Source organism: Protopterus annectens, chromosome 2.part1 (assembly GCF_019279795.1).
Source record: "Protopterus annectens isolate FY-2018-M chromosome 2.part1, PAN1.0, whole genome shotgun sequence".
Lineage (NCBI taxonomy): Eukaryota > Metazoa > Chordata > Ceratodontiformes > Protopteridae > Protopterus > Protopterus annectens.
In genome coordinates this window covers 504,264,753-504,286,785 of record NC_056729.1, presented here as the reverse complement: position 1 = coordinate 504,286,785, position 22,033 = coordinate 504,264,753, and the positions used below count along the sequence as shown (strand labels likewise).

The 22,033-nt window shown below is 38.1% G+C and overlaps 1 protein-coding gene across 7 annotated transcripts in view; it reads left to right on the top strand.

Moving 5' to 3' along the window:
* Window positions 1–22,033, top strand: part of FGFR3 (fibroblast growth factor receptor 3) — a 295,198-nt gene that overhangs the window by 214,426 nt on the left and 58,739 nt on the right. For 2 of the 7 annotated variants that reach the window (XM_044062303.1, XM_044062296.1), the window contains 4 exons: window positions 5,290–5,440; window positions 8,964–9,157; window positions 10,060–10,205; window positions 20,450–20,571. In XM_044062303.1, the coding sequence (XP_043918238.1) occupies window positions 5,290–5,440; window positions 8,964–9,157; window positions 10,060–10,205; window positions 20,450–20,571 (613 nt within the window). Of the gene's footprint in view, window positions 1–5,289; window positions 5,441–6,715; window positions 6,861–8,963; window positions 9,158–10,056; window positions 10,206–20,449; window positions 20,572–22,033 lie in introns of all 7 variants that reach the window. The other 5 variants (XM_044062298.1, XM_044062297.1, XM_044062301.1 and 2 more) reach the window with 5 other exon arrangements.

The window sequence follows — 22,033 nt, the reverse complement described above, 5'->3', positions numbered from 1 at the left end:
GCAGTAGTATTAATGACAGAACAGTGGATGTGGACACTTTTTTTTTTTTTTTATAAAATGTACCACATTTTCTGTACCCTAGATTTATTTTCTGCTAGGTATCTCATATGTTCATTTGAGTATGAATGTAGCTGTCAATAGTATGAAGACAAAAGCTGTGTTACAGAGTAATAATGTATTGACCACGGTACACCAGAAATAAATTAATATGAGCTGTATTGATAGGTTGTAGTGTAAAATCATGATGTTTGGAGTACCTGAAAGTATTCTGTCTTTGGGCTAGTGTCTCCGTTGCTTACACAAGAAGTCAAAATGTATTCAGATGTGTTAGCTGGCAGATTACCCCAAACCCTTTTGAGAAGTCAAAAAGATCTTTGTCTGATCCACCCACAGCCTGGATCTTCCTGTCTTTAAATTGTACTTCTGATGTTTGGTCCATGGGTGAGAGGAAAAGCAACCATAGTAATTGGATCCAACTTCCAGAAAATAGTAAACTAATTATTTACTCCCAGATCTCAAAAAGGTAAAGTCAGGATCAGCCCTGAATCAAAATGATTGGTAAAGAGGAGGGTGCGTAAATGAAAGGACACAGTCTCTTTCAAGGATAGTTTAGAATGCATAGAACTTTAAAGTGCAGGCATTGACTTTGAGATTGAATACTCATTTGCCATTTGTGTTTAAACTAAAAAGAAAACAAACTTCATGTGCAGATGGTCATTTGGAACAGATAAGTGAAATGAAACTGATTATTGCTCCCTGCCAACCTCATGACTGTCTTAGTACTAATTGTGTGGTATGTACTTGGAAACAAAAATAGTACTCACTGGGAAGTGAGACATATTCTTTCCATTCTTGGTCTGACAGGTCTGTTTACCTTGAAATAAAACTATGGCTAAACCACAGCCCCTGCAGGAAGCAAATGAGATAAGTCAGTATGTGAACCAACTGGGGCAGAAAGACACAGTAAAGTTGTTATCAACATCTCCAGTGTCTATTTTTTCAGCAGCTTTCTTAGAATGCTAGCTGTGAAATTTAGGAGCAGTACCAAACAACAGTTAAAAATAAAATTTACAGTGTTAAGTACCATGACTTTACTTGCCCATTATTTATTTTCCCTAGCATCTCTGAGGACTGCATACATTTTTTTAATCTAAACCTACAAGAAACCATCTGTTGGAAATACCCAACACGCCTAGATGGCGGCTTTGAGAAAACCATTAGCTGTCTGAACTTCATTAGATTCATATGCTGTGCTTCATTTAGAAAAGACGAGTCTCCAGCGAGCTTCGGAAAAATTGACTGCTGGGTTATGAAAGGCCCAGTCAGCACTAGCATTATACTTCACAGTGCCTATATTTTGTCTGTCAAGTTTTTGTTTTAAATCTTGAGAATTAGAACGGTGTTTGTTGGGATAATAAAGCTCTGTGGGAGCTTCTTTATTCTAATGTTATTCTAGGGCCTGTACAGCAGCTATCAAACTCTAACTGATTAACTTGATTAGTAACATTAAAAAACAGGCTTTGCTAGCACAAATACAGAAGCATATTGTATTAGTAGTATAATAAATTAGGTGTATGGCATTTTTCTTCCATAGGAATGTTAATCCCTCCCCCCACCTTTTTTTTTTAAGCAAGTTAGGGGGCTGTCTAATATAATGGCCTGTTGTGAAACATAGTGGGCCATTCAGAGGTGTGGAGAGTTCTTGGGGCTCTGGCCTTTTTGTTTCCAGTACTTACTAATTTGTTTATTAAATGGGCAGTACAAGAAAAATGTCAAATCTGAGGTTGTCATGTAGAAGCTAGGTTTACAGAAGGTTATGATAGCTGGTATTACAAAGCATATTACTTGAAAATGCTGATACATCATTCAATTCTGCACAATCCTGTGCATTTTAACAAAGGATTTGAACACTTTGGGGTTACCTTTGTATACAAAGCTATATCTCAGCTATTCATTCTGACATAGTATGGATTATTGAATCCTTCCTGCTTTGTGCAGTTTCACATGTCCATTTACCTGTCACTGGTATTTTTCAATGTCAATCATGTAATGTTAGACAAAAAGAACAAAACAGGCCCCATGAAATGCATGATTTAAGTCCTGTTGAGTTTAGCATTAAAATACACTTTGGGCAACATTTATCTTATATCCTGTGGCTTAGTTTTCTGATATCTTGAGCAGGCAAAATAATTACCTGATGACCACAAGCAGGAAACTATAAGTATTTTCAACTGCCAGCCACAAAGATGCTGCAAAAAAATGTCAGCATCAGTGAATGTTTCCATTATGTTAATTTGTATAAAATGTAGAGAAAATACTTAATTCCTTTGTATTGTTTATTGAGTTGAGGGCTTAGCTGACTGTTTTGTTTACCTTGTAGATGTAGTAGCCATTTTTATGCTAGATGGTTATTTAAGTTTGACGTGCCTGGGTGATAAACTGGACACTGTACTGGTTTAGTATTATTTGCTGACTATCTCTCTGAAGTAGATGACAGTGTGAGGTATGCATTAACCACCCATTAGCTAGCAGAGAGAAGCCACATCTACAAAAGTATGATTAGGATATGTGTTATTGAGGATTCATAACTTCATAGGTAGTTACTGGGACTGCAGTCCAGAAGACCATTGAGAAGACCAGCTCAAATTTCCAGTTGCCCCTAAACACAGTCTGGTTAGATTTACCCAAGATTATACAGTAGGCAAGGGAGGGATGAGGCATCAAACCCTGTACCACCGGAACTACTGCTTAATCGTATACTTAAGGAAGCACAGTCATACTCCATAATGTACCACTATTTCACAGTAGCAATGCTCCATTAAGGAACATATGGGTCATTAATATTAAAATTAACATTACTTAAGTACAGACCTAAATTCACAAAACTGTTTGAGTGCATAACAGCACATTCTACCAGTACTCAAAGCAGAAAGAGTTTTGCACAATAGCACACAAGCTGCATTGAAGGAAATGCTTTTGCAGGGGAACAAGCCTGTCTGCACCCCATGTTAGAGGCTTCACCCCAGCACCCCTTTATTGTATTATTCTCAGTATGAAATTACAACAGATCGGTAAAATAGTACTTATTTAAAATTAGCACCTACTTGCTATTTCTCAGAGACAGTGCTGTCTCCGGTCAAGAAACTTATGATAACCTTGAACAGAAACACATTGCTGCACTATGAATGTGCAATTAGTAAAGTACTTTCCCAGACATCCAAGCTAGATCAGCTAAAGACTGGGCAGCATGGCTTCTGCACATGCTGTCTTAATCCAGACTCATTCTAGGTTATTGCAGCACTGAGCCTATATGGTGCTGAAACAAGAGCAATAATATCACATCTACAAATGTACAGTAACGCTAAACAGATTATAGGCGAATAACAGAAAATGTATTATGTAAGGTTATAAGCCAAAGAAAAAGGATGGACCTCTTAAAACAGGCCAGAGTAGAGGACTCCCTTTGTCGCTCATCAGCTGAGTAGAAGGTCTCAGAAATAAGGTGTTTGATAATAAAAAGTAGACAGTGGCCAAAGGACTTCAGACACAGAGCTGAAGGCCAAAGACCTACAAGGAATGTAAGTGCCTGAGAGCTTTTTCAGATATGGGGTACCATATCATGTAGGGATAAGCACTCCAGCACTAAGACTTTAAAAGCAGTAACCAGTGTAATTGGCAACCAGTACAGGCTCCTCAGAAGTGGAGTGTTGTGAAGGTAATTGGAAGTACCTGTAAGAACTGTGCTGTGTAATTCTGTATGAGGTGCAGTGAGTTGAGTCCACTGGCTGGGTATGGGTCCCTATTGTAAATCTGAGACCTGTAACTCTGCATCCCTGAATTATGGAAAAGTATCAAATATAGGAGAATAACAAATGCTGAACTCTTTTTGCAAGGGGCAAGCTTTCTCTACATCCCTCCAATGCAGAATGTACGCCCCTCACACCCCTGAACTTATATATACCAACTCTGAGGTTTCCATACCTTGTAAAAAATATAATACACAAGAAAAAAAATCAATCTCAAAGTTGGTGTACACAAGTCCCCATTTTCACTCATTCAGTCTTACTGCACCAAGACCCGTAGTTATATGTTTCATTGTATCAAACAGTTATCCTTAGGTACAGGTCAGTACAGTGATTGAGCCAAGAAGAGACCAGGATATGCACAATAACTGAAAAGTCCAGAGAAGGGAGAAAGTACTTGATGTGCACTATGTCTCTTAAGTAGTTGTAGTGGTCCTTTTTGATTAAACGAGAAATGATACACACATTAACGTACATATAGTCACATGACTTGTCTGCTGCAGGCAATCTGATTTCTCTTTCCACGTTTTAATAAATAAGTTACTTGGCATGACGTGGTAAAACCTGATAGTGTAACAGTCGGTCTTGCATTGGTTAAATAACATTTAAAGAAAGTGTAGTAGCCCACCATAATGGGCGTGTGTCATACTTTAATTATTTTTCATTTGTGCAGTGGGTTGTTTTAGAATGCTGCATATGTTACAAATTGATCTGTGCTGACCTTCAGCATAGTTGCTGCAGTGAGGTAATGTTTCATCTGAAAGGACCTGTGAATCACTTTGCACTTGCTATTGTCTTTTCTTGCTTTGCATTTATGTCACTGTATGGAAGCTGCCCCCTTCCTCTTTACGCCTGGACAAAGTTTATTGCTGTTATGTGTCTCCTTAAAGTTCAAGTCCCAGTATAATAAAGTAGTAGATATATGTCCACAGAAACAAGTACCTGGTTGACACAGACATATTTACAATTGGAGATTGTTAGGAAAACTGAGAAGTATTACTGTGGAAGCACCAAGCTGCATTTGTTTCAGAAAGTTACAGTTTCAATGTTCTTTTCAGAGAGCCCCACAGAACTGGGAGAGATATTGGAAATATGCAGAATTCTACCAGCTATGGGATGTGAGCAGTGCTTATAGCTTTGATGAACATTGATGGTTCCACAAAATACAAAACACAGACACTAGTTTGCTGAAAACCTGTATTGCTGATATTTCCTGCCAGAAACTGAAATGTCTTGTTGCAGTAATTGCTGTAAACCACATTATTTGTTTGTTTCAGGGAACTTCATAGGAGCAGTTGTTACCACATCATTGTTTTAAGTTACAGTGAAATACTATTATAATATGATATGGCATTCATGTAGCATTGTTTATATGAGGCTGTGGGGGTGGGGGATCAGAGACATTATGAGTAACAGGGAGGGGAATATGCATTTAAGAACAATGTTTGTGTTTTACTGAAGTTTGGGTCTCTGTCTGTTCCTGCAGTCCTGGGTCAGTAAAGAGACTGAGGCTGATGTCATGCTAAGTCTGTACAATGTGACAGAACACGATGAAGGAGAATATCTGTGTAGAGGCATCAATTTCGTAGGCAGAGCTGAAATACCATTCTGGCTTGGCATTCTCAGATCGAAACCAGGTAAACACAGAACTCTGTCCCAGGCCTCAGCAACTTTCCCGTATGGCTCCCTTCAGCTCTGACTTCAATGGAAATTACTCCAAATAGACTTGCATTTTGTTACCACTTCCGGGCTGATTTTTCTCTTCTCTGCTTAAATCTCTTGCTTGTTCCTTTGGGAATTGCACATCTGTTGCAGTAGAAAAAACCCACAATATTATATGATTGTCACACTGTCTGCTTTTCCTTCTGTTTTGCATTTATATTTTCTTTACCCATCATATTTTTTAAAGGGTATCCTACTTTGCAGAAGGATTTCCTGGTTCATGTGCATGTCCTTTTATGGAATGTTCTGTGCTGTTGTTAGACCAGGATGTATGGCAACTTTCTGGCCAGTGCTTTTACTAATTTGTTGGTAGAAATAGATTTGGCAAGCATAAAGTAAGCAAAAACACCAACGTCAACCAGCTTCCTTATTTTTACAGTAAAAAATATACTGCTGGTTCTGAAGCATTGGTAGTGTTCTGCAAGCAGAACTTTAAAACAGAAGCCCCAGTTTTGGAAAAGTCACTGAACCTTTTTTTTTTTCTTTCATTTTATAAGGCTGAAGGGATTAACTTTGGTCTCTGTTAACTTGACTGCTAAATCTGTCTATACTAAACTACTATGCCATCTGGCACATACCACAATACCACAGCTGTCTAAACTGATAGTGAGTAGTCTTGCTTTAAACACTGTGTTAAATTAATTGTCCAAGACAAGGAAATACACATAAAATATATTCTGTCTGTATTTTTGCTATTAGATCCTAGTGATGTGGCATAGTACACAAGTACCAAGTGACTAATGTGTACATGGTTGCTTTTGTTCACACCTTCTCCCCTTTTTTACATTAAAATGTTTCTTTACATAGCTTTATTGAGTTTGCTTGTTCTTTCTGTTGTGACATTTACCACGGTACTGAACAGTGTATCTGTTGCTGCCTTCTCCAGCTTCTTGCACAATCATGCCTATTGTGGGTCTATTTTTCTTCATAAAGCTTTCACTTGCATGCTGTACTGATGGGACAGAGTAAGCGTAGATGCCTGGTGAAGGGAAACTGTGCTTTACAACAGGTTACAAAGGGCCACTATAAGTGTGTCTGCGGCTCCTCTGTGGGTGACTTGTCATTAGAAAATGTGCCCTTTGCAAGCCTGAAACTTTGTCTTTATTTCTGTGGTGATGGTGGTTTTGCTGGGAATCTGGCTTATTTTTTTCTTCTGTTCTTTTTCTTCTCTCTTACTTTTTATTTTCTAGACACCAAGTATTAATACAACGGATAAGGAGCTAGAAATACTGTATTTGCGGAATGTTTCATTTGAGGATGCCGGGGAATATACCTGCCTGGCTGGGAATTCTATTGGGATTTCACATCATTCTGCATGGTTGACAGTGTTGCCAGGTATTTTCTTATATCTTTCTATGTGTGTGATTGTGTGTGTGTGTGTGTGTGTGTGTGTGTGTGTGTGTGTGTGTGTGTGTGTGTGTGTGTGTGTCTCACAGGATTTGCAGAAGTATGCCTTCCTTATTAATCTGGTAAGTGTACATTCCCTCTGTTGCTGGCTAGGCCCAGATGGCTATAGCTCTGGATTTTGGTGCTTGACTTGGAATTCCAGATTCATTTCCACTCCCTTCCTCTGGGCCAGCACACCTTTTCATTTTTTTCAGCACATTTCCTTTTCTTTCTTTGTTTTCTTTTTTAGTATTTTGTAGTATGTGGCAATGCAATGCTGTTGTCTTGTGTGAATGTAAGGACCCAAAGGTGATAATATGGCTAAACCGAAGTTTGACAGATGAAATATTTTTAGGTTGCAATGAACTACTGAAAAAATCCTGCATAAACCAGCATTCTGATAATGACCCACTACATTCAAAAGTAGTACAATATGCAAACCTAGAATTTTAAATGTCTACATTGTCATGTTAAAACTCAAGCAAACATGTATTTATAGTGATATTGTAGCCCCTCCTAAAAAAAAAAAATATATATGTTCCTTTGAGAAACTGACTACAGAGACTTAAAACATTAAATTGGGCCTCATATCATATGACTTCTCTGTGTAGCATGATTAAGCCATAGTAATCCAAGGCCTGGTAATGTCATGGCATATTGCACATCCTACAGAATGCTTTGATCACAAACTCATCAGTTTGATTTTAACGTTTTGTGATCAAGTGGTGTAAAGGTTACAATCTAGATTTTAGTAACAGGAGAGAATACAACAGCAACTGTGTGGAAGCTATAGAAACTCCATTCAGCTCCTGGTACTCCTTTCTTTTCCAACATTTGAAAACTTAAGTAAAAGCACTGAAAATAAGATATTTACATTTAGCTCACCCATCTTCACATACTGCAGATAGTACTTTTGTATTGCATTTAGCATTTTTTCCATTTCTTTTAATTTAAATTAACTCTTAACTGATATATGTAATATTGTTTTTGCCAGTTAGTTGTAGATCTGAAATGCTCCAACTTGCGCCCACTGGTGTCTGTGACGCAGCAGTGGATCATGCTCTGGTTATGGTAATTGTGGTGAAGGGGAGACTAGACTGGATGTTCCACAGCTCTACATCCATTAGTGGGCCAGATTGTGTTGTTAATAAAACTATAAAATGAAAATAAAACACTAACTTCTTTCAGTAATGTCACATACAAGCTTAAAAATGTATCATCAGTACTGTCACACAGCTACTCTATAAAAAAATACTTACCAACTGCAAATACATCCAGAGACTGTAATAAAATCAAAACTAAATCTCAGACCAACTAAACAAAAATCTTAAAGCACACTTCCACTTAAAAGAAAACTGTGTAGCAGTGAAGTAAAGTATAAACAGGAAACCTAAAAACTAAACAACAAAGTAGGCATTTAGGTGGGGGGATTTCTCCCACAAACCCTCTAACTTAAATTTACTAACTCTGTCACAAAAAAGCAACCAAAGAAAAACTCTGACAACAACAATTCTATAAATGATGGTAAGAAACATGCTTATAGCAGCACTAAACAAACTTATAAAGTAACAAAATAAATACTCCACGAAATAATTTGATAAAAGGTGATTGTACAGGTTGCATGACTCCTGTTTGTGTATATGTGTATGTATGATTGTATGTATGTGAGTACATTTAGTTATAATTGTACAAAATGGATCTTGTGTAGCAGAGAGCAGTGATTGGCAGACACAAATAAGTTACTTTAAGTAAGGTCACATTATGGTTTATACTTCAACTGTTTTTAACAGTTCATTGTATAAGTGCATGCTTTTGTGTTAATTGTATATTTGTATGTCCCATGGTTGATTCATATGATAACTGTGATCTGAAGCTTTTCAGTGTACTCAGTCAAGAGGAAACTCATTCTAAAGAACCCTTAACTTTTGGCCCTTGTCATTAGTTAGTAAAATGTTGAAATTAGCTTATGTGATGTTGTAATGCTGATACTAAACTGGCACGTTATTAACAGCAATGACTGACGGCTCCTGTTTTCTTCTTGTTCTGACACAGCGGAGGAACCAATGAAAGAAGACATCTCTGCATCTGTCTATGCAGATATTCTCATCTATGTGACTGGCTGCATCCTTATCATACTGACTGTTGTCATAGTGATCCTGTGTAGAATGAGGATGTCAAATAAGAAAGCACTTCCTGTACCACCTGTTCAAAAACTGTCTAAATTCCCTCTCAAGAGACAGGTAACAGAAAGTAGATACAAGATTACAAAAGAACCTGTACATCTGCTGACTTAGTTTTAACTGGCCTCTCTCATTTTTCATTCTCCTCTGACAGCATTACTGTGACTATATACATGCAAGCAAACACGCACACACACACACACACACACACACACACACACACACATATGCGTGTGGATTTCAGATTTTTGTAATAACGTTTTGTTTGTGGTACCAATGAATTTTCCTGTGCAGATAATTTGTACTGTCATATTAGTGGTTATGATAGAGCAGACACACTGTCTTGCTCCTTTGAAATGTTACGTTTACATTTTGCCCAGCATTTTGATAAAGGGTTTTAACTCAGAATTCATTAAAACATCAAACCAGATTATTTATTTCTGATCATTTTTTTGTGTTATTCCCCATTTTATTGTATTTTTAGTATGACCCCTTTGTAGGAGTTTAGTTTACATGATTTATTGAACAAATGCATGCCAGCTGTCACTGCATTAGCTTAGCACACTCATATTTCTTGGTTTGGGTAATCGTTTAAGAAATCCTGTTATTGCCCAATATGCTACATTCTGTATTTTACTTCACGTCCATTTTCACAAGTGTTTTTTGCTGCAAAAGTCTTGATCTCTAGATGCCCTGTTTAATCCTCCTAAACCTTATTACTCCACATTCCCCTAGAATTTCCTCCTGTAAACTGGTTTTAAATTAGGCTGTGTATTTCGAATTTTCACACATATACATACACACACACATATATATATATATATGTGTGTGTGTGTGTGTGTGTGTGTGTGTGTGTGTGTGTGTGTGTTACAGTCTTAGTTTAAAATAAAAATGTTGGTTTGCTGTTTTTCTGATCTTTTTCTGTGGCAGTTGACAATAATGGCAGTTTGATATTTTCATTTAAGCAGGTGTCTCTGGAATCAAACTCTTCCATGAATTCCAACACTCCTTTAGTGAGGATAACACGACTGTCATCTAGTGATGGACCAGTTCTGGCAAATGTCTTGGAGTTAGAATTGCCTGCAGATCCTAAGTGGGAATTTCCACGATCAAGGTTAGTTAATATAATCCATCAGAATGCATCATTAATTAAATGTTATAATTTTTTATCTGGTCATTGTCTGACAAGGCAATTCATGTTTGGTCATTTTTTTTTTTGGAAATATTTCTTATAAGTTTAAAGACTTACCATTCCTCATTTCTCTATGGATTTTATATGTTCAAAGGCATCACTCTGATTCAGTGTGCTTTATTTTTATTTTAAAGATAGGGTCACTCATAAATTGTTTCACTTGCGTGTTGCATGCACAGAGGCTTGTCACTCATTGTTTCCTTTGAAATTGTAATACTTTAACAGCTGTTCAACCAAACCAAGAAATCACAGACAACAAAACTAAAACTTCTTCAGAAAAACCTGAACTTCACCTCCACAAGCTTATAAATAATTAACCATTGTCACATGGTCAGTGATGTCATATCAAAATTAAATTTCATTTATAAATGAAAATAAAAAATGTTACATGAAATCCATACATTCTACAAAGTATAATGATAAAAATAAACATGTTCACATGCAAAATAAAATGTGTAAAATCATCTATTTGTTCTTGCATTACAAGAAACATTTTATGTTAATAGTGTTGTTAAGAACGGGTGTATTGTCTGCCCCAAGATGAATTTGCCAAAAACTCTCTTTATATTCTAAAAGCACTTTACAGTCACCCGTAAATGGCTCCTGACTTACACTGTCAATAACCGAAAACATATACTTTTTAAAGTCAACACATGCAATGGAATGCCTTGCTAAGGCATTAGTTTGTTCTTTCTTTTTGATTGCTAAAAGGTGTTCATAAATTCTTCTTTTTAAACACCTAGTGGTCATTCCAATGTAATAACTAGGACACGAAAGACACTGTGCAGTATATACTACCATCTCACTATTGCGTGTATAATAACTCCTAGACCAGTAAGTCCTGTTGATAAAAGTTACAGATGAAGAATTACTAATATATCTGCATTGTTTGCAATTTTTACAAGCATAAGTCCCTTTTGTAGAAGTAAAACTAACCATAGTATTTTTTTCATCCTTTACTTCATGTTCTAACAGAGTTTTAATGTTTTTGGTCTTTTTGTAAATAAAAGTAGGCCGTGCCCCAATTACTTTCACGTGATCTTGATTTCCCAGTAATGTCTTCCAATTACGTACTATTATATGTTTAATGTACCACATCTCATTAGCGATAGATAAAGCAAAAGCACAAGAAACATTCTTGTTAGCACAAATGTGTTTATCTTGCTCATTGCCATTAACTTCAGACTGATCTTGACTCAATAAAATTGGGCAAGCCTTTCCTTCCCTTAAAGTGACAACTTCGTTTTCTATCAGTTTTAACCATGATCTATCATATCCTCTTGTCTCAAAAAACGATCTTAAAATAACCATCTCTTTAGAGAAAATGTCATCAGATGATGTTAACCTACTCAGCCTAATCAGCTGCCCTTTGACAATTCCCTTCATATGAAATGGGTGCAGGCTATCCTTATGTAGATATTGATTTACAAAAACAGATTTTCTATAAATTTTACCAATACATTTTCCAGTTTTCAAATCAAATGTCAAGTTCAAGTCAAGGAAATTTAAACTATCACCAAATTCTCCTATCGTGAACTTGAGAAAATCTGTAGAACCATTTAGGTAAGCCACAAAATCACCACAGTCATCATAGGTGCCATTCCATAAGAAAAACAAATCGTAAATGTAACAACGATAGACCAAAATCTTTTTTTGCAAATTCACTGTTTGTTAAAAATTTGTTTTCTCAGTTTGCCATCACAAGGTTAGCAAAAGCTGGGGCTACCCTTGCCCCCATAGCTACCCCTGATGTTTGTTTGCACAATTGCTTGTTGAATTTAAAGAAATTGTTATCCAACACCAATTCCGTGATGGTACAAACTGTACCAACCTTAGAGTTACTAAAATGAGTATTTACTTAAATATTCTCTAAGGTAATCTACTCCAAAATTCTGGTCAATACTAGTATAAAGAGAAACAACATCTAGGGATGCAAAATGAAAATCTTTCCCTGACAGTTGTAAATCTCTTAATATTTCCAGAAGGTGCCATGAATCTTTTAAATAATGTTTTGAGGCCTGCATAATAGGATTCAACACAAAGTCTAACCAAATGGAAAGTGTTTCAGACTTAAAATTAGCAGCAGATATAATGGATCTAAATGGAGGATTGTTAATGTTCTTTTGTACTTTTGGAATACCAAACATACTTGCCATTTTAGGATGTTCAACCTGCAAATACGTGTAACATTGATGGTCTATCTCTCCTTGACAAAACATGTCAAATAGACACGTGTCCAACCTTAGATAGCTGCCCTTTATAAAAGCATAATCCACTTTTTTGTAAGTGCCTTCATTATTTAACAATTCTTCCATAGATTTTATATACTTAATCTGGTCCATAATCATTTAGACCCATTATATCTGCTGCTAATTTTAGTAACTCTAAGGTTGGTACAGTTTGTACCATCATGGAATTGGTGTTGGATAACAATTTCTTTAAATTCAACAACCAATTGTACAAACAAATATCAGGGATAGCTATGAGGGCAAGGGTAGCCCCAGCTTTTGCTAACCTTGTGATGGCAAACTGGGAAAACACATTTTTAACAAACAGTGAATTTGCAAAAAAGATTTTGTTCTATCTTCGTTACATTGATGATTTGTTTTTCCTATGATGACTTTGGTGATTTTGTGGCTTACCTAAATGGTTCTACAGATTTTCTCAAGTTCACGATAGGAGACTTTGGTGATAGTTTAAATTTTCTTGATTTGAACTAGACATTTGATTTAGAAGCTGGAAAAATTATTAGTAAAATTTATAGAAAAACTGTTTTTGTAAATCAGTATCTACATAAGGATAGCCTACACCCATTTCAAATGAAGGGAGTTGTCAAAGGGCATCTGATTAGGTAGAGTAGGTTAACATCATTATTTAATGAAATCTTGGAAAGTCAGAGGATGTCTGAGGAATGGAGAAAAAGTATTTTGGTACCGATTTTTAAGAATAAGGGTGATGTGCAGAGCTGTAGTAACTACAGAGGGATTAAATTGATCAGTCAAGCATGAAGTTATGGGAAAGAGTAGTGGAAGCTAGGTTAAAAAGGGAGGTGATGATTAGTGACCAGCAGTATGGTTTCATGCCAGGAAAGAGCACTACAGATGCAATGTTTGCTCTGAGAGTGTTGATGGAGAAGTACAGAGAAGGTCAGAAGGAGTTGCATTGTGTCTTTGTGGAGTTAGAGAAAGCATACGACAGGGTGCCTAGAGAGGAGTTGTGGTATTGTATGAGGAAGTCGGGAGTGTCAGAGAAGTATGTAAGAGTGGTACAGGATATGTACGAGGGTAGTGTGACAGCGGTGAGGTCTGTGGTGGGAATGACAGATGCATTTAAGGTGGAGGTGGGATTACATCAAGGATCAGCTCTGAGCCCTTTCTTATTTGCAGTGGTGATGTACAGGTTGACAGACGAGATCAGACAGGAGTCCCCGTGGATTATGATGTTTGCAGATGACATTGTGATCTGTAGTGAGAGTAGGGAACAGGTGGAGGAGGCCCTAGAGAGGTGGAGATATGCTCTAGAGAGAAGAGGAATGAAGGTCAGCAGGACTAAGACAGAATATATGTGTGTGAATGAGAGGGAGGATAGAGGAATGGTGAGGATGCAGGGAGTAGAGGTGGCGAAGGTGGAGGAGTTTAAATACTTGGGATCAATAGTTCAAAGTAATGGTGAGTGTGGAGGAGAGGTGAAGAAGGGAGTACAGGCAGGATGGAGTGGGTGGAGAAGAGTGTCAGGAGTGATTTGTGACAGACGTATACCAGTAAGAGTGAAAGGGAAGGTCTACAAGACGGTAGTGAGACCAGCTATGTTATATGGGTTGGAGACAGTGGCATTGACAAAAAGGCAAGAGTCACAGCTTGATGTGGTAGAGATGAAGATGTTAAGATTTGCACTGGGTGTGACAAGGATGGACAGGATTAAGAATAAGTATATTAGAGGGTCAGCCCATGTTGGACGGTTTGGAGACAAAGCCAGAGAGGATAGATTGTGTTGGTTTGGACATGTGCTGAGGATGGATGCCGAGTATATTGGGAAAAAGATGCTAAAGATGAAGCCGCCAGGTAACAGGAAAAGAGGAAGGCCTAAGATAAGGTTTATGGATGTGGTGAGAGAGGACATGCAGGTGGTTGGTGTGACAGAGCAAGATGCAGAGGACAGGAAGAAATGGAAACAGATAATCTGCTGTGGCGACCCCTAACGGGAGCAGCCGAAAGAAGAAGAGGACGAAGAAGAAGAAGAAGAAGGTTAACATCATCTGATGACACTTTCTTAAAAGAGATGGTTATTTTAAGATCATTTTCTGAGACAAGAGGATATGATAGATCATGGGTAAAACTGATAGAAAACAAAGTTATCACTTTAAGGGAAGGAAAGGCTTGCCCAATTTTATTGAGTCAAGTTCAGTCTGAAGTTAATGGCAATGAGCACTTGTGCTAACAAGAATGTTTCTTGTGCTTTTGCTTTATCTATCACTAATGAGACGTGGTACATTAAACATATAATAGTAGGTAATTGGAAGACATTACTGGGAAATCAAGATCACGTGAAAGTAATTGGGGCACAGCCTACTTTTATTTACAAAAAGACCAAATACATTAAAAGTCTATTGGAACATGAAGTAAAGGATGAAAAAAATACTATGGTTAGTTTTACTTCTACAAAAGGGACTTATGCTTGTAAAAATTGCAAACAATGCAGATATATTAGTAATTCTTCATCTGTAACTTTTGAGCATATCAACAGGACTTACTGGTCTAGGAGTTATTATACATGCAATAGTGAGATGGTAGTATATGTTGCACAGTGTCTTTCGTGTCCTAGTTATTACATTGGAATGACCACTAGGTGTTTAAAAAGAAGAATTTACGAACACCTTTTAGCAATCAAAAAGAAAGAACAAACTAATGCCTTAGCAAGGCATTCCATTGCATGTGTTGGCTTTAACAATTTCATGTTTTCTGTTATTGACAGTGTAAGTCAGGAGCCATTTACGGGTGACTGTAAAGTACTTTTAGAATGTAAAGAAAGTTTTTGGCAAATTCATCTTGGGGCAGACAATACACCCGTTCTTAACAATACTATTAATATAAAATGTTTCTTGCAATGCAAGAACAAATAGATGATTTTACACATATGTTTATTTTATTTTGTATGTAAACATGTCTATTTTTATCTTTATACTTTGTAGAATGTATGGATTTCATGTAACAGTTTTATTTTCATTTTTAAATGAAATTTCATTTTGATATGACATCACTGACCATGTGATAATGGTTAATTATTTATAAGCTTGTGGAGGTGGAGTTCAGGTTTTTCTGAAGAAGTTCACATAAAATTAAAAGTGAATGAAAGCGCTAGTTTTGTTGTCCATGCTTTCTTGGTTTGGTTGAACAGGAGTGAACAGTTTTTAAGTTTTACTGTTTCAAGTGTTCGTTTTTGAATTTTAACAGCTGTTTGGCTTCTTAAAATGTTTTGTATGTTTTTCTGTAACTGATTATTTTTTTAATTAAGAGGATTTGTTTGCTAAAAAAACATACTCGAGGCTATTTGTTGTAACTTGGAGAAAAGTGAAAGGGTGTAAAAGAATGTACAAATCACCTCCTGTTTCTTTTCCAAATCTAACACAAGAAATAATCTGCAACTAAGCCAACCCTGACGTTCCCAAATAGTGATGTGCACTACATAACAATCTTCTTGTGCCGGTGGTATACAAGGATAAAAATGTGACAACAACCCAAGTGATGCTAGTTCAGTTAACAGCTTGGATGCCTGACTGTGATGGCAGGGGAAAATAGACAGCCCCATCCTGGGGTGTGGGCAAGGTGGAGTGTGATGTACAGCTCCAGACCCTCAGAATAAGGATGGTGGTGCAGTAGGTGTCCAGGGGGAAGACTTGCAGATCATCAAGGTACTGGCTTGAGGTTTCCCTTGTTAGTGAGTACATGGGTGCATGGGAACATACTCTCCCACTGGGAGGGCATTGGGAGTCAGTGATCCAGGTGGCTCATCCTCCCCATCTGGGCCAGGGTTAAGAATCTGTATACAAAAACATTGTCTTTGTCAGGTTGCCAGTAAGAGGACAGCCTCCCTGATGTCTGCCTAAATGATGGCCCTGCTGGCCAGCAATCTCCCTCTTGGATCTGAGAAACTCCCACTTCTAAGAAAAGAATAGGCGTATGCCAAATATGGGGGGACTTGGTGTTTGGTGAGGCTTGGAAGGGCAAACTTAAAAAAGAAGGAAGAAAGAAAGTATGAAGCTGTACAGTCTCTCACACATGTCACATACTACTAGAATTATAGTAGTGGTAGAAATGCTGGTAAACATTATGCAACTGTACAGCCAATATCAAGGACTTTGGTAAATTCGTGGTCAGGTTCATCCTTTCCACCATTCAGGTTGAATAAGTTAGTTAAGGATCTGAGGAACTCCGAGCTGAAGACTGCCATTTTAGAACTTATCCCTGTGGCCCAATTAGAATGGTTGGTCCCATTTGAGTGAAGTCCATTGGGTCTTCCCATAGTAGGGTCCATTGCCAGTAGCAAAAATGTCAAGCATGTCTTTGATGTGTGATGGAAGCTGGAACTGAAGGAGTGGACTTTTTAGGGTGCATTGAGTAAAGCCAGAGCTGGGTCTAGTGCAGGCATTTCTCCCACTCCATCATCATTTGGTACAATAGTCAGCTTGGGCTTCCCATAACCCAGCATCCAGCACACATCAGGCACATGTTTACCCTTGCATGAGACACCAATCACTTGAACAGGTTCTCCTGGTGCCAGACCCTTGTTGTCAGGCCCTAGAGTGGTTCGCCATCTCCACCAGTTTCTTCATAGGAGTACTCTTTTCTGCAACCAAACCCTTTACAGATTGTGATGTTATTTGCTTCTCGTGTATGATGGGGAGCTAACCAAGACTTTCACACATTGCTGTGTGTTCTCCCCAGGAGAGGGACCTGCACATTTGCCAAGTCAAGCTAAGAGCACAGCCTTCTTGGTCCTGAAGGCACAGTTCCATCTGTGTCCTGTCCTCACCCAACCAGCTGACAAGGAGCATGAGGTCATATTCCCTGTGCATGGAGAAAATGTTTATCTTATTGTCTGCACTTCAAATCCTGGAAAAGTGAGCAAGCTGTCAGACCCACCAAGGCACTCCTTCAATCTGCTACGGAGGCTGATGATTTATTTTATTTATTTATTTATTTATTTTTATTTGGGTTAGTCCTAAGTGTATGGATCAGAGATTTGATTGAAGTGTGAGTATGCAACTTTATTTTGTCAAATGACACAGGAAGCAACCTTTGAAAGTTAGAATATAAACTTTAACAGACCTGTTAGAGGAAATAAGCGAAGGAACTGCCTGACCAGCCAGTGCTGGACCCCATTCCTATCCTTTACAGGGTCTTGATATGTAAAAATAATAAAGCTATGCATCTGGAATAACTGAAACGAAATTATACATATACCTTTAATTGGACAAGAGTAACTGGAAACTGACCAGCTGGAGTGGTCATAAGGTCATAGGTACTTACTAGGCTGTTGATCTGTGAGGATCTTCAGAAGCCTAGCCATGTATTCCTCAGATGTTTATTAGCCCTCGTGGTCTAAGTACATTTAACTCAGAGCCCTTTGTATTTCAAGTCCTTTTCCATACTCCCTATATACTGTCATATTCAAATATTTTATCTGTCTTTTCTCCTCCCAAAACTTCTTCACCTTATTCCAAAACACTTTCGCTGTAGAGTGTTCAGTGAAAAAAAAAACTGCTCCATCATCTCCTTCTGCCTACACCCACGATGCTCCCTTTCCTCTTGCTGTGTACATAACATTGATGACTTCACTGGTAATTTAACATTTTTCCTCCACTAAAAATCCCATTCGTGAACTGTTCCAAGCCATTTCTTTCTTTTGTTTTTCATAATTCCTTTTTAAAGCCTGCATGTCTCTACACTATAAAAACAGGCACAATTTTACCCCTTTTCATCTTCTACAAATCAGTTTTCCTAAACTCACCTATTTGCCCTTTTGAAGTCTCTACTTCAGCATTCTCTGGTTGCATTCTGAGCCTTTTGACAAACTTAAGTTGGATCACCACACCCCGCAGTTCAAACTTGTCTCTACAGTCTTAAGTGCTACTAAATAAACATAAACGGTGACGTGTTCTTTATAGTGCTAGCAGTCATTATATAGTAGGTCTTTAAAATGGATTGTATAAGTGACAGTCAGTGAAATAAATATTAATTGTATGTAATGATTTGTAAACATCTTACAGTACCTCAGTAACCACTTTTGTTTTTCATTCAGCTGAGAAGTTTTATGAGGTTATGCAGTTCTGACTTACTTGCTTGTCTTTTGAGATATTTAGAGAAATATACGTACCTTTGATGTTTCTTTAGCTGCAAAAGACAGATTGCAAATATTGATGTATTTATGTTGCCCAGCACGTAAACTTTAAAATGAAAGCTTTCAACAGGCTGTATGTAGCATGATTTCAGAATTGTTAACACAGGCTGTATGTAGCATGATTTCGAAATTGTTAACACAGGCTGTATGTAGCATGATTTCGGAATTGTTAACACAGGCTGTATGTAGCATGATTTCGGAATTGTTAACACAGGCTGTATGTAGCATGATTTCGGAATTGTTAACACAGGCTGTATGTAGCATGATTTCGGAATTGTTAACACAGGCTGTATGTAGCATGATTTCGGAATTGTTAACACAGGCTGTATGTAGCATGATCTCGGAATTGTTAATACAGCTGTGAACATGCAATATTATGATGATGTTCCTAGATACATGCCTGGAGGTGTCACTTGGGTTTATTAAGACGTCTGTATCTCTGTCTTTCTTTGAAGAAGTCCTTCCCCTCCATGGAACCTGAACTACATGCAAATAAACTTACCAGGCCACCATTTTTGCATGGTAGCTTAGTGGCATTGAAGTTCATTTCCTGCAAAACTCTGTTCCTAGTGACCTTACCATTACCTCTGCACCTAAGATCACAGAGCTTCAGGCCCTTACATATAGGTATCCATATTTGGTCTTTCAGAATGATCAGGTGTCTCTTAGGATAAATTCTTACTTCTTTATTAAGACAGTTTTCGATTTGACCATGATCCAATCCATTTATATTTTGTTCTCTTTGCAGAGACAGAAACCAGTGGAGAAAGGGTCTTTCCCATTCTGATCATCCACTATCAAAGCAAATGCTGCCTTAATCAGATTTAGGAGTTGAGGAGGACAGACAAGCTGGTCATTTCATTCAATTTCTTGATGGAAGGGCTCACAGCTGCCATAAGGCAGCCAACAACTCACTGGTAAAAATATATACTTTCACTTTGACAGCAGTGCATTTCTTCATGTGCTACAGAGCCTTTACCTGCCCTAGGAGGTTCCCCTTTACCATTGTGGTACTTTCCTGCTGAGACCTGGACTGCTACCAGAGTGTTATGTACTTGTTCGCCCCCACTCAATATCACAATGCTAGCTTAGACCCATGTTTGGTTCTAAGTGCATCAGAGGCATGCCTGATGTCTTTGTTTATCACAGTATTAAACTGCAGTAAATCAATCACATTGGTCAGTACGTCAGTCTTTCATTTAACCCATCAGTCAGTTTGCTTAGTGTGATATAGCTTTTAATTTATGCTGATCCTGCCGTATGTCTCTATTTTCTGGGAACTCAACCAGTGTCTGTTTGGTTAGACTGCTCAGAAGAGCTTACTGTTGAAGTAAAACCTGCTGTACTTGATACTTCCTGTTTAGACCAGACACTGTGTTGCTGCCTGCCCATCAAACAAAACTCCAGTTGTCACTTGAGAATCCACCATTCGGCTTTTTCGTACTTGCTAAGAGTAATTCCTAGGATTTGTCCTCTCTTCATCTTTATGCTTTGCGTGCCAAAAGTCTAGCTTTAAGAACTTGTTTAGTCCTTGCAGGCTGTTCAGCATACTTTCATTGAAATGTTTGTGAGCTTTGCGCCTTGTTAATGGAGCTAAACAGTAACTCTGTTGTGGCTACATGGCCTCTAGCATGTACAACAGTCTGTGTTCTTCATATGTAATTAATTATCCATTAATATATTCTTCCTTCATCACAAGTTAATTGTTCTTCTCAGTGTAACTCACGTTTTTGTAAGTGGTTCATTTTTTTCTTCTTTTTAATTTTCAGACTGACCTTGGGAAAGCCGCTGGGTGAAGGTTGCTTTGGCCAGGTGGTTATGGCAGAAGCAATCGGAGTTGACAAGGACAAGCCAAATAAGGCATGCACAGTAGCAGTCAAGATGTTGAAAGGTATAATGATGTCATTGGGGTTACTGCGTTATCGCAAACAAGATGCTGTTTGTCATTTGAAGGTTTCACCAGACATAACATAGTTTGAAAAAAAATGCCTTTAAACAAGTATTCAGCTACATAATTACACATTAGATAGTGCCATCAGCTGGATTTGCTTTGTTTTTTTTTTTCTACAGTCGGTATCTTTGCTTTACATCTGTGTACTAAAGAAGACAATGTGATTACTGATTTTAAAGGGAGAATGTATTTAAAATTATTGAGTGATTGAAAGTATCAGTTGTGAAAAGTGCCTGCCTGTGTATTTGGGTGCATGCATTGCTTAATGCACATAATGAGCTTCTGGCAGTATGTCTAACACCATTACAGGTCCACATGAACTGCAGTACAGCTGATACCAGTGCCAGCCCACATGAACTGCAGTACGTCTGACACCAGTGCCAGTCCATGCAGTACAGCTGACACCAGTGCCTGTCCACATGAACTGCAGTATAGCTGACACCAGTGCCTGTCCACATGAACTGCAGTACAGCTGACACCAGTGCCAGTCCACATGAACTACAGTACAGCTGACACCATTGCAGGTCCACATGAACTGCAGTATAGCTGACACCACTGCCAGTCCACATGTACTCTAGGCAGTACAGATGACACAAGTGCCAGTCCACATGTACTCCTGGCAGTACAGATGACACAAGTGCCAGTCCACATGTACTCCTGGCAGTACAGATGACACAAGTGCCATTCTACATGAACATCTGGCAGTACAAATGACATCACTGTCAGTCCACATGAACTCCTGGCAGTATGGCTAATGCCAGTGCCAGTCCACATGAACTTTTGCAGTACAACTGAGACCAATGCCTGTCCATAGTTGGCAAGGCAGGGATTGTGCAGATGTTGAGCAGTCTGCCCCACTTACCACTACTGTCTGTCTCACTCCAAGTTAACTGTGCTGTGGTTGGATATGTGGTTGTTCAATGTACTGAGGAAATTGATGGGTTGTCCTCCAAAATTTGAAATCTTTTAACAAGAATTGTACTCACCTTTGATGCTGAGAAAATCAGAAGGTTATGTGGTCTGTCCCTACACCAAATGATTTAATGCAGGTCAAAGTACTGACAGTGTATGTGCTACCCCTCAGGTGAGATGTTAATTTTTTTCCTGTCTACCTATGTGATAGTAGTTCAGAGGTAGGTTCAAGATCAAGTAACACTTGCTGAAGGAAAGTGAAGGCTACGTGTTCATCTTAAGAATCATTGCTCCAAGAACCCTGACATGAGTCAGTTGTAGCCAAGTACAAGGATCTTACTCTTCTAGACAGATATTTTCAGCAGCCAGATCCCCTTGGAACATAAGAATACAGTCACATCCATTCACAATCAGGAACAGTCCTGAAACAAAAAAGTGCGCATCAGGTTTTTGAGTTCTTTTTGTCACTTGAATTGAATGAACACTCTGT